The sequence below is a fragment of the Misgurnus anguillicaudatus genome, chromosome 15 (assembly GCF_027580225.2).
Source record: "Misgurnus anguillicaudatus chromosome 15, ASM2758022v2, whole genome shotgun sequence".
NCBI lineage: Eukaryota > Metazoa > Chordata > Actinopteri > Cypriniformes > Cobitidae > Misgurnus > Misgurnus anguillicaudatus.
This window is the reverse complement of record NC_073351.2, coordinates 30,405,263-30,417,795: the sequence shown is the minus strand read 5'-3', so window position 1 is coordinate 30,417,795 and position 12,533 is coordinate 30,405,263. Positions and strand designations below refer to the sequence as shown.

The 12,533-nt window shown below is 38.7% G+C and overlaps 1 protein-coding gene across 3 annotated transcripts in view; it reads left to right on the top strand.

The window, feature by feature from the left end:
• Positions 1 to 1,237: 1,237 nt before the first annotated feature.
• The window catches only part of sema3d (sema domain, immunoglobulin domain (Ig), short basic domain, secreted, (semaphorin) 3D), a 51,814-nt gene continuing 40,518 nt past the window's right edge, over positions 1,238 to 12,533 (top strand). Inside the window, exons 1-2 of one of the 3 annotated variants that reach the window (XM_073853757.1) lie at positions 1,238 to 1,514; positions 8,589 to 8,824. In XM_073853757.1, the coding sequence (XP_073709858.1) occupies positions 8,617 to 8,824 (208 nt within the window). In that variant the 5' untranslated portion in view covers positions 1,238 to 1,514; positions 8,589 to 8,616. The remainder of the gene's footprint in view (positions 1,515 to 8,588; positions 8,825 to 12,533) is intronic. The other 2 variants (XM_055174286.2, XM_073853756.1) reach the window with 2 other exon arrangements.

Genomic DNA, 12,533 nt, shown 5'->3' with positions numbered 1-12,533 from the left:
ACATTGGCAGCAGTTAATCAGTTACAGCAGAAGAGAAATAACTTCGAACAAACCTGAGAGATGCATCACTGATGTAATCATTCTCATCATCATCACATCATCACTCTGATATGGATGATGTAAGATGAGGGTGTTTCTCTTGAATCCCTTCATTCAAAATAGTTAACTGAGTTACAACCAAAGACAGGGGTACAGAAATTAGACAGATTCTCTTATTTGTAGGCCTATATATTTTTCATTACATAGCCTACATCAGTTAAACTATATGGGGCGGTTTCCTGGACAGGGATTAGACTAGTCCTAAACTTAAACACTTTTAAGAGCTCTCCAAACTGAAAACAACTTTCACTTACATATCTTAAAATACATCAGTGCCCTTTGTTTTACCTCAAAATGCACACAGGTAATGTTTTTAGTAAGGCATGTTTGTTAAAACTAGTTATATTTCCTAATTAAACTAAGGCCTAGTCCTGGATTAAGCTAATTCTGGTCCAGGAAACTGCCCCTATATGGCTTAAAGGGATAGTACACTTTAAAATGAAGATTCTGTCATCATTTACTCATCCTCGTGTTGTTCTGAACCTGTGTGAATTTTTTTTTTCTGATGAACACAAAAGAAGATATTTTAAGAAATGGTGGTAAACACACAGCAGAGATTGACCATAAACTTCCATAGTAGGAAAACAAATATGGAAGTATTTTGATAAATGATGGTAAGAACACCGTTGATGGTACCCGTTGACTTCCATCATATTTGTTTTATTCCTACTATGGAAGTCTATAGTCTCTCTGCTGTGCTGTGTGTTTACCCTCATTTCTCAAAATATCTTCTATTGTGTCCATCAGAAAAAAGAAATTCATACAGGTCCAGAACAACATGAGGATGAGTAAATGATGACAGCATTTTAAAGTGAACTATCCCTTTAATAGGTGTGGTTTTTATGATTTCACTACAAATAAAACTAAAAACCTGGGTTAACCATTGTTTATTTTACTGTTTAAATGAAATCCAGTGTTTGTTCATTATGATTTACAGGATCTTGGGGAAACAGTGGTTACGTCATTTGTAATAAAAGCATCTACTAAATAAACAATAAATTCACTTTATATTTCACTCAGGTAATTTGTTTACAATCAAATATAATATATACGAATTAAATCGTCAACTGAGCTGAGGTAATGCGCGTCTCTTAGTTGAAGCTGAGGCGCGCGCTCGCCCCGTCCCCCTCCCTGCACGCGGCAGTAATTCGCGCACTGGGCGCGAGGCAAGCAGACACGAGCTCCAGAGACGCGGATACCTCAGTCAAAGCGGAGTCCAGTCAAACGTAGAGGTAACTTTTTGCGTCTAAATTGTTTTTTTACTTTAAGTGTCTCCTTCAGTAAAGGCAAAGAGAGCCCAGTTTAGGGTACATAGGACACGTCGTGAAGAAATTTAAGCATGACTGGATAATAACGGATCTTGAAGTGTCAAACTGCTCATCGGAGTAAACATCGGCAGACCCAAGCGCGTACAGGTACTTGTTTATTTAATATTTCGATAATTTATTAGATGACAAGTTCAACTTGGGGCAGATGTTGCAATTGCAAAAAAAAAAAATTAAGTTTGAGGGTGCATCACAGCATCATGTGCAACATTGATAAGCATAACAATCTGTCGTTTGTCTGTTTATCTTTGTACAGTATATCGTCCTCTCTCTCTCTCTCTCTCTCTCTCCCTCTCTCTCTCTCTCTCTCTCTCTCTCTCATAGATAGATAGATAGATAGATAGATAGATAGATAGATAGACAGACAGACAGACAGACAGACAGACAGATAGATAGATGTGGGATAGAATCTCATATTTTGTTACACTTTATTGCCTATGTTTAAGATCATTGGATGAGCAACAGCATTTCAAACAGTGGCATGTTTTTTTGAGAGATCAACAAACAATGTGTTTTCCCGTCTTAGATGTGAAGAGACATTCATTTCATTTCAGAATATTTAAAACCCAGCTGTGTCTTATTAAACATAATTGTTGTGGCAAGCCCACCCAAGCAAATATGTGACTGCAACAAGTGCATGAATTGGATGACACAAAAAGGCAGCTAACAAAAGCACACACAAATTAAACAATTGTCCATGCGGTTGTACATCTTCAGATTTTGTAAGCATTATGTAAATGCAATAAAGTATCCTTCAACCCTGTTTATTCTGTTCATAAATACAGATGCAGTCTACTGTATGTCAAGCTGATAAAACTGAACAAATTAAAGAAAGATTAACAAGGTTATGAAAACAGATTATTTTACAGGGCTGGCAGGTGAGGAATGTTTAATGGGAGTAAAGTGTGTCTGTCAAAGCAATGAATGATGGGATATTCCCAGTCTGTCTCTGGTCCTCCTTACACTTATGTGCCAACAGCACAAGCTATGATAGGCATTTATAGTTGACTCTGCGGTTCTCCAGAAGCAAGCTTGGGGGACTAAAGCATGCCAGGACGCCACACTTGAGCGAGTGAGAAGGGGCTTTTTCTTCCTCCCGGCAGCATTTGCCCTGTGTTAACGGGCCGGATAATACGTCTCTGTGATGCACGCAGACTTTATGGAAACTCTCGCTCACACACCCTGCGGTTTTATGGGGTGAGTCCAAGAAAACGTTTCAGTCATAAGCCACAGCTGTAGTGCACGCACGCAGAGTATGTGTGTCAAAAGAGAGACAGACTTTTTGATAAGTGTCCAGGGCTTAGGTATTGGCTGATTAAAGTAAATATTATCAGTTCATGGATACCAACCCCAGTTATGATTGCGCTGATGAAAAATATCCCTGGGTTTTACACGATTTTAGGTTTTCTTTCGATTTGAATGCACAGGCACACAGGATACTCATATATGTCCAAAATATAATGTTTTGCGTGCTCATTTAGCAAGATAGATGTGTGACACACTGTACAGTATATTTGGAGAAAAACACATGCTATAGAAAAGAGGGACTGGGTTTTCTCTGTGTACGAGGTACAGCACTAAGTGACATAGTGATGGATTTCGGCTGTTGTGTGTCTGTCCGTGCTTAAGTGTGTTTACTGTACGCCTGTGTGTCTTTGGAGCATAGTGCCATTATGGTGTTAAAAGGTTGTAGCACAGAAGTGCCATTGGTCTTTCAGACTTCTGTCTCTCTCTTTCGCCGGTACTTTTTTCAGTTTTTCCCTCTTTGCCATTTCTCTTAACTACATAAACAGTAAATGACCCAGAAAGACCAACTGTCCTTCATTTCTTTACATCCTTTGACTCATTTAGGATGCAGAAAGCTGTGCCTTATTGAAGGAATTTCTGGATAAGCTCTCTAAAAAATACATTGTTTTTTAAAGAAATAGTGCTGGGGCATTATGGGTGGTTGCCAAAGTGTTGCTTTAAGGTTGTTAGGGTGTTGTGGATGGCTGCTAAAACGTTATTTACCATCTCAGTGATAATGGGACTCCAGGTCCCATTTTTAAAGTCTGCAGAAAGCACATTTAAATAACTTACCAGATGAAAATCGTCTGATGGCTTTAAAGAGCACCTGTTTCATTGCTAAAAAACATTATTTTGTGTATTTGGTATAATGCAATATGTTTGAATGGTTTATGGTTCATTATACCACAGGTCTATAGAGTTGCCGCGGTGACAGAATTTTCTCACCGGTTAATCGGCGAGTCACAAACCCGGTGATCCCGGTTTCACCGGGTGGGAGGGGCTTATAAATGCGCATGCAGACGTGCACATTTTACTTTCACTTTTGAATTACGCAACTGTTTAAATGCAGTGCTTGCGTATGCTGCGTTAAATCGCATATGAATTGCGTGCAATGCGAGTGAAACAGCTGGTTTACTTAAGTGCTTGAGTCAATGTGCCCAGGTAATTCTCACAGAACCTGTCAGTCCCAAGCAGAGCAAACCGGCTACTTCTCCATAAAGCGCTGCTTGAATGATGGCTTTATTATTTTTCTTGATGAAAAACACAAGAACAAAACGATCTCGGTTATATTAAACATCATTTATGTATATTATAACAAAAACGAGTGAGCACGCGGGCGCGGCTTCTGCCTTCGTCTGGTCAGTCAGCTCGCCTCGCACACTCTGACAGGAATAAATGAAATCTGACACCTGCTGCTCTCTGTGACGTGACGCGCGTTCAGCTCCGCTAAATTCAGTCAGCAGACACTTTCAGTTGTAAGTGTTTGCTTTCTCTAACGAAAATAAATGATGTAATTACACGAAAATATCAAAACGACGGTGAAAGACGGTGTCGCGGTGGGCAAGTGATCTAACCGGTGAGAGGCTGAAGCACCGGTTATCACCGTTTCACCGACCATCGCGGCAAGCCTACAGGTCTATTGAATGCTGTATTCTGATTGGCTGAGAAATGTTCCGTGGGTATGCATTCATTTCTGAGAACCGCACGCCTAACTTTTATGTCAAATGTCTTAAAAATAGGCACCAGAGCAATGTTTGTGGTAAACGTGGTATAAGCGAAATAATTGACTCCGGTCCTTTGAATTAATCGTAAATAAAGCACACCCGTGGTGTAACAGCACTCCGCGATTACTACCTTGGGTGTGCATTATTTTCTTAAAATTCAGCGGCCCATCGTCAATTATTCCTTGTTGAAACGCACGGATTTGAAAAGCTCTGTGTCCCTGATAGGCTAGCTAATCTGTACGTTGTGATTGGCCTGAATACTTCTGACGTCAGCCAGAATGTGACGCTCCTTACCATGTTTGAAAGATTCAGTTGCTAACAAGAGTTAACTTACAGGCTGTGAATCAAAGCGGGAGGAATATGCAACCCAGTATCACGAAATTACGTACCTATAGTCACGTAAATTTGTGAGTCTTTGAATGATGTGAATTTTAGTCCGGAAAATGCGGTACCTATTTTTACCAATACTGTTTTTAGTGTACTGTCTGTGTGTTTTCTCTCATGAGCAAGTTACATGACTGACTGACTTTAAGCTTTGTCTCCTTCAGTGGACTCCTGTCAGCAGCCTTACTCACCTGAACACCAATGATAAAAAAACTAAACAATGTCAGACACCCCGTCCTTTTTTCACACGGTGTAACCCTAACACCATCTGTTCACCTGTGTAGATAACAGTAACATTTTCAAGCTGCCCCGTCCAAACACAGAGAATCGAGAGGAGACATTATCTGAGCACTTTGTCCCCTCTCCATTATATCTTCGGTGGTTTCTCTCAGGATGTATAGAATTACCCATAATTCCCTAAACCTGTCACTCGCAGACAGACAGAGTGTCAGGGATTCAGGTTTGAGAATGTTGGCTGGAGGGATTTTATTCACTGCTGTCTGTCTTCCTCTCCATCTGCTCTTTGTCATTAGATATGCACCTGACCTTCTCTAAGCTAAGTGCAGGTATGAGAACTGAAACTTTTCTTTCTTTGAAGATGATAGAGGGGATTAAAAACGTATCATTAAACATGGACTTGGCTCAAACAAACACGACTTAAGAGCGAGTTTCATTCCTGTTAATGTTTGCGCGACACAATGGAAAGCTTTTTTTACTTTCCCCTGTCATTTAATATCTTTTCTCCGTTGCCTTTGCCATAACAGGCAAACTTCAGAGCGCTGTGATTCGTGGATGATGATAACAGCTGTGGAAATAGAAAATTACCTTAAGTCAGACTTAAAGCCTGTAGGAAACAGTTGTTGAGGATTTTTAAATGAAATTTGAGAGTGAGCCATTATGACATAGGCTATGCATGTGCTTTCAAAGCCAAAGGAGTTTCCAAAATGCGATTCAATGAGTTCAAGTAAAGGTTTCTTTATCCATTCTTTCCATATGTATAAGCTGTCTGTCATTCAACAGTTTCCTGAGGCAAGTGTAATTTAATTTGTATTCATAACAAATGAGGGAAATATGATTTCACAAATGTTTGCATTATTGGTACTGAGTTGGGTTGTATACGCATTACCACGGTACAGAAGATCATATATACATGTTGTGCGCACAAGTGGAATTTTGACTGGAATAAATTTCGATTTTGTACACAAAACCTGGCCTGACGGTGTGTGTGCATACATTGGAAATTCCTTTCGGACTAAGTTTATTTACACATTGACACTACTTGACATATTATTTATTTAAAATGTTCTGTATTTATTCTCCCCTTGTTTACTGAGCATACTTTTTGGAAGTTTAGGATGCAGTCTGTGCAAACCACATTTTTACAATGTAAATTTTAATCGATCATAATAATGAATATGCTATAAGAAAATGATTTATTTTTTGTAACTTCTAAATTTATTATTTAGAACAATTAGTCATTTTGTTAGCCATCATATTTGGCAGTAAATCCATAATTTTGTTTATAATAAACCAATAGCCTTCAATTTTTGTCTTATAAGTCGCCATGAAATGAAAGTAGCGATTTTCTTACGGTATGTTCACACGGGCGTAAGCATTAGCACTTCCCATTCACTTTTAATGGGTGACGTCATACGTTGCCGAACTGAATTGTGGATCCGTCGGTGCTGCTTACTGCCGTTGCTTGTTGCAGAAGTTGAACATTTCTCAACTTTTTAAGCGGCAACGCGCGTCAGCCAATCAGATTGTGAGATCGTTTTGAGGATGGGAGGAGTTTTGCGTTTTTGATTAAAGATAATGAGCAATATAATACAATAACAGGCTTAAATAATCCCAAAACATAAGTCCACTTACAGTTCTCACGGACACGTGTTTTATCAACTGGCTATCCTCCAGGTCTGGACCACGTCTTTCTCATTTCGACCGTGTGGCGCGCGTGCCCGCTCGCGGTGTGAAGCGCGTCCACGCTATTCTCAGAGATGCACTTGATGGACTTTTGTGCAGCGAAATTATTTATCTTTTTTTTGGACGACCTTTGGGCGGGCCGCCCAAACTGCAAAGTGCTGCGGGAATCCCTGGACGCTCACAGATAAGTCATTTGTAAAAAAAATGCTAAAATCTTCCAAAACAAATTACAGTTTCTCCTTTTAATTTGATGGCGACTTTAATGAATAAAATGTTAGCTGTACCGCAGGTAGCCATGGGAGCTAAGATGTGAAATAATATAATTGCATAAAATATTAAAGGCATTAGCCATCCCAGAATGAATTGAAATGTAATCATATAAACCCATGGTAAAGGATATGAGTAATGTTAGTATGATTGTATTTCCCCTACACAATCCAATGTGGATTTACAGAATCGAGCCACCACTTGACAGAATGACAGGAATTACTTGTGATGTAACCAAGACAAATTTTCATTGCATGTTGCCATTAGTATGTTATGAAAACATAACACAATGTCTAACTTGGTGTCCATGTGTGTTAAAATGAAGATTATTTACACATGGATAACCCCTAGACCCAACCACAACCATAGCAATGTAATTGACCCCTGCCAAGAATAACAAAAACGTAACCCGAGCTCCGAATAACGAACTTGGGGTGACCCCTTTGAGGAGCTGCGGAGTAAAATAATGCATGGACTGTGGTAGGTGTAGGAAGCTTTTTGAGAGATATACATAAAATCCAAAAAAAAAAAAAAAAAACAGTAGTGTATGAACTTGTATGAGACGGAGGCATTACCCAAGAATCCCTGTGCTGATATCCTTATGACATTTGCTCTTTGAGATAGCTCCTTTGCCCCTTTAAACCCAATATATACAGTTCTGATGCCGTATGATCAATCAAAATCAAAGCTATCTCTACTATCACCTTATTCTTTAAAATAATACATAAACAGACATATCTGACTTATCTTTATGTTAATGTTAGAAATATGTGTGTGTTAAGGTACAGAAAAACATTCCTTAGAGCAACAACATATTGAAAGGATCACCAAAGTCTATTAAATCTAGATATATGCAATAGTTGACGTCACCAAACCAATTAGTCATTTGTTGGATGTCAAGTGAACCAGTGTCAGTTTAGCGCTGCATGCATTTACACATTCTTTCATTCTTTATTTATTCATGAATTTGTTCGGTCATTCATTTGCTCATTTAAAATAATGGGTATTTTTCGAGAGCCTACGCTCTGGAGAGCGGGTGGATGTAAAAATCCTTGTTCTTAATGATTCCCCGCTGAAGAAAATCTCCTAATGAAGACAAACTGCTACAGTTTTCTTGCTCTCTCCCACAATTTCATGCCACCCTGTTGACTAATGAAGCAAATTCAGACATGATCATCACCCCGAGTCCGACCCAGCCCAAGGGTTTATAATACTGTCTGTTGTATTGGGGAGAAAGGGACCGGGCAGATGAGAGATGGGTGTGAAAAAAGAAAGGCGTTTGAAAGAAGGGCTGAAAGTGGTTGCGCTCATCAGGCTGACCTTTTGTTTAGAGACAAACAGATTTAGAAAGAGAAAAAGGGACGGAGAAAGTATGCGTGTTGGTGGACAAAAGGGAGGATCTGAATAGAGCAGCAGCTGATGCAGGGCAGCTCGGATGCCTGAAAGAAACCGCAGCAAAGCAGCTGAACATTCGCTCGGGATTTAACAAGATTTTACACATGCACACACGCACACACTTATATGCTAACAACTCCCAGCCACTCCTTTAGATAACTCAAATCCACTCAATCCATTACAGGTCCACAGCAAAGCTTTCCCCTCCCATCATGGAGACAGTTGGAGATCCAGACAGAGAGGAACAGAGGAGCAGACACCAGTATCTACCACAGGGCAGGATGCTCGGCTGGAATGGAAGGGTCGGGACGGAGAGGATCTCTCCTGTCTGGTGCTCCGTGCTGGCGATTCTCTTTCTCTGTCTGCCTGAGATAAACTGCATGAAGGAAAGTGTGCCAAGAGTTAAGCTTAGCTACAAAGGTAAAGTACTGTTCTTACTTTTATACTTTTTGTTTAATCTAAAAAGACATGCACATGTTCAGTGTTAAATTATGCATTAAATCTGTACTATATGAGCTAAGTTTATTGGTGTTTGAAAAATTGACACAGATTTATTTTGAACATCTGGGTGAATGTTTGCCATTTTTAAGAAACATTTTGAAGTACAAGTGTGATGACAGGTTTATAACTCACTTGTAAGAAGTCAGTATTTAGACTGCACATGTGACTGACTAAGTGTACATAAGGGATGTGCCACATATCACAGCAGCAGACAAGTTTTTGATGTTCTTTTGACTTGACTTGCTTGGTTTTAAAAATGACGTCATAACACAGACGTTTATTGTTTTATACAAAGCTAGTTATTACTACAGTATACTTACGCACATCCTAAATTTATGCATTTTAGGGGAAAATGAATTCAAACCCAAATGAATTCAAAACCAAACTTTCAAGAAAATTGTTACCTGTGTGTTTTTCCAGAGTAGAAGACAAATTATCATTTTAAAATTATAGGTGAACCAAGGTCATGACCACAGAACTGCTCTGCTTTTTCTGATAATATTTGCTAACCACCATTGCATACTTGGATATTTCAGCTTTAGTGTTTGATCGCTCAACTGCTACTGGGACTTTTGTTAAAGGGACACTTCACTTTTAAAAAAAAAAAAAGATAATTTTCCAGCTCCCCTAGAGCTAAACATCTGATTTTTACAGTTTTGGAAATCCATTCAGCCGATCACCGGGTCTGGCGGTACCAATTTTAGCATATCTTAGCATAATCCATTGAATCTAATTAGACCATTAGCATCACGCTCAAAAATAACCAAAAAGTTTCGATATTTTTCCTATTTAAAACTTGACTCTTCTGTAGTTACATCGTGTACTAATACCAACAGAAAATTAGAAGTTTCTAGGCAGATATATGGCGAGGAACTATACTCTCATTCTGGCGTAATAATCAAGAACTTTGCTGCCGTAACATTGCTGCAGGAGGTGCAATGATATTATGCATTGCCCAAAAATAGTCCCCTTGGTAACTTTCAATAGCAGGGGGCTATTTTCGGCACTACGTAATATCATTGCGCCACCTGCAGCCATGTTAAGCAGCAAACTCCTTGATTATTACGCCAGAATGAGAGTATAGTTCCTAGCCATATCTGCCTAGAAAATCGCAGCTTTTAATTTTCCGTCTGTCTTAGTTCACGATGTAACTACAGAAGAATCAAGTTTTAAATAGGACAAATATCGAAACTCTTTTGTTATTTTTTAGCGCAATGCTAATGGTCTAATCAGATTCAATGGATTATGCTAAGCTATGCTAAAAGTGGTCCGCCAGACCCGGAGATCAGCTGAATGGATTCCAAAACTGTAAAAATAAAATCTTTAACTCTAGGCGAGCTAGAAAATGAGCATATTTTCAAAAAAAGTGGAGTGTCCCTTTAAGTCAGTAGGGTGTTAATGCTCAGATTTCAGCATTGATGCCACAAACACAGCGAGTTAGGCTTATACTGGAGTTACTGTACGCTTGCAACCTCATAGCAGTACTAGGACTTCAAGTGCCAGTAAGAGTTTAGGGCCAGATAAACATGTGATGTTATAAACTGAGTGAAGTGTAAAAGAAACAACTGTAAAAAAAGTAATAGCATGTCCTTATTCGTTTAAGTGCATGGACACATGCTATGGGTTGTATAAGAATACAAATCATAGACGCATTATAAATCTACACTATACGATCACCACAACACCAGTAGCGTTATTAAATTGTTAAGATGTATCCTCAGAACCTTTTCTTGATAGGTTTGACAAGTGCTAAACTATTGCTTTAGATGTAAATTTTTTCTAACTAGCAGGAAGTGCTAAAAGTTATTTATATGTTTCTTTTTTGCTTTCCTTTTTCTCCTGCATTCAATCCCTGCCTCAATTGAAGTGAATGCTGAATTTATTTTATGGCACTGAGGGGAATAAAAGTTATTGCTCCCTAAAAGCTCTCTCAGTCTGACCCACAGCATGCCAGCACTACTGAAACAGATCTCATCCAAATCAGGAAACCCAGGCCAATATAAATATGACTGACTGTGGTGAGCGTTCTGTTTATTTTAAGCATAAAAAACCCTCAGCATATGGAAGCTGTGCATCAGATTGCCACATTTTAGTCTGTGTTGGCAAGTACAGTATGAGACTTGAGTGAGCGGAAAGAACGGATGATGCCTTGTGTGTTGTCTGACTTTTTAAAATGATCCTTGTGAAGTTTTAAATAAGTTAAATTCAAATGTATTTGTATAGCACTTTATTATAATGTTGCATTATTAGGAGCTTTATATGAAAAAAAGTAAACATAGAAAATAGGAAAATCATTAAATATAAATTGTATATAAATATTATTGTAATGCACTAAAACAGTGCATATTTTCTCTTTGACTATCGGAAATTAAGTCAATTTAATACAATCTAAAAAAATGCTGGGTTATTTTTATCCCAGCGTTTAGTCAAAAAGGGATGAACTTGAAAATGTTTATGGTTGACCCAACAATGGGTTAAAATAACCCAGCATTTTGGGTTAAAACAACCCAGTAGAGGTTAAAATACAAACCTATATAGGTTGGGTCTGCCATTTTTGACCCTATGCTGGGTTGAAAATAACTCAGCATTTTTTAGAGACTAAGATAAAAAATAGGCATCATACTAAACAACACCATTACTAAACGTTTTTAACCCCTATTTTGTATATTACGCTGGATTTTTGGGTCATGGCTGTTATTATACTGTCTATTTACTGGACTAAAGCACTATGCTGTATTTTAGTTCAGTTTTATTTTCATAGTGCTTTTCCCAATTTGCATGGGTGTAAAGCAGTTTTACAGAAAAGATTTTAACAAAAATCAACCTCCAGGATCAGCATCAGTTTATTATATAGAATATCTTGGCTTCTTTTGAACTTAGATTTAGATCAATTTAAAGGTTTTATAAAGTTTATGATCTAGCATTGAATAATGTTTTACCTTCTTTGTGCGTTAAATACGAGGGGCAACTTTAGAGTAAAAAATAATATGTTTATAGCCTGGTACAAAAATTGTTTTGGGTCTATATAGCTAATTTTGCCCTTCATGACAAATGTGAGGGGGGTAATTTTTTTTGTAACACATCCGTTTATATTAAATTAAGCCTATTAAGGGCGTGGCCACTTGATTGAGGGGTGAACTGCCACTGCGGTCACTAGAGTCGAGCTAGGGGGCGTGGTTTCAGCAACCAGCCACCTCAGCTTCACCCACATTCCGACTCTTTACCCATTTTTGGATATACGCGAGTGATGCTCAGTGACGCGCGGCCAAGATGGCGACGACTTTAGGCTTCAAAAACGTACTTCAGAATAGTGTTGGGCGATATGCTCCATTTTGAGATTGTCCTATCGTCAGCCCGTGAGATCGCCTTTACACGATAGTATCGGGGGGTGGGGCAGTTGTTTACTCATTCATTAAAGGCGCTCTAAGCAAATCTGTGTGACGTCACTTTTTGTTGATGTTTGAACTGTTTTCAAACAAACGGAGTGTAGCCTTTTGGTCGTTTATTGGCTGGAACACTGGATCGCGTTTTTTTACAGTTTGATCAGCGGACAGGCAGCAGATAGTGAGGAGATGTTTGCTGTGTGTAACAAAAAAATTTTATGGTCTAAAATGCGTGAATTCGCTTA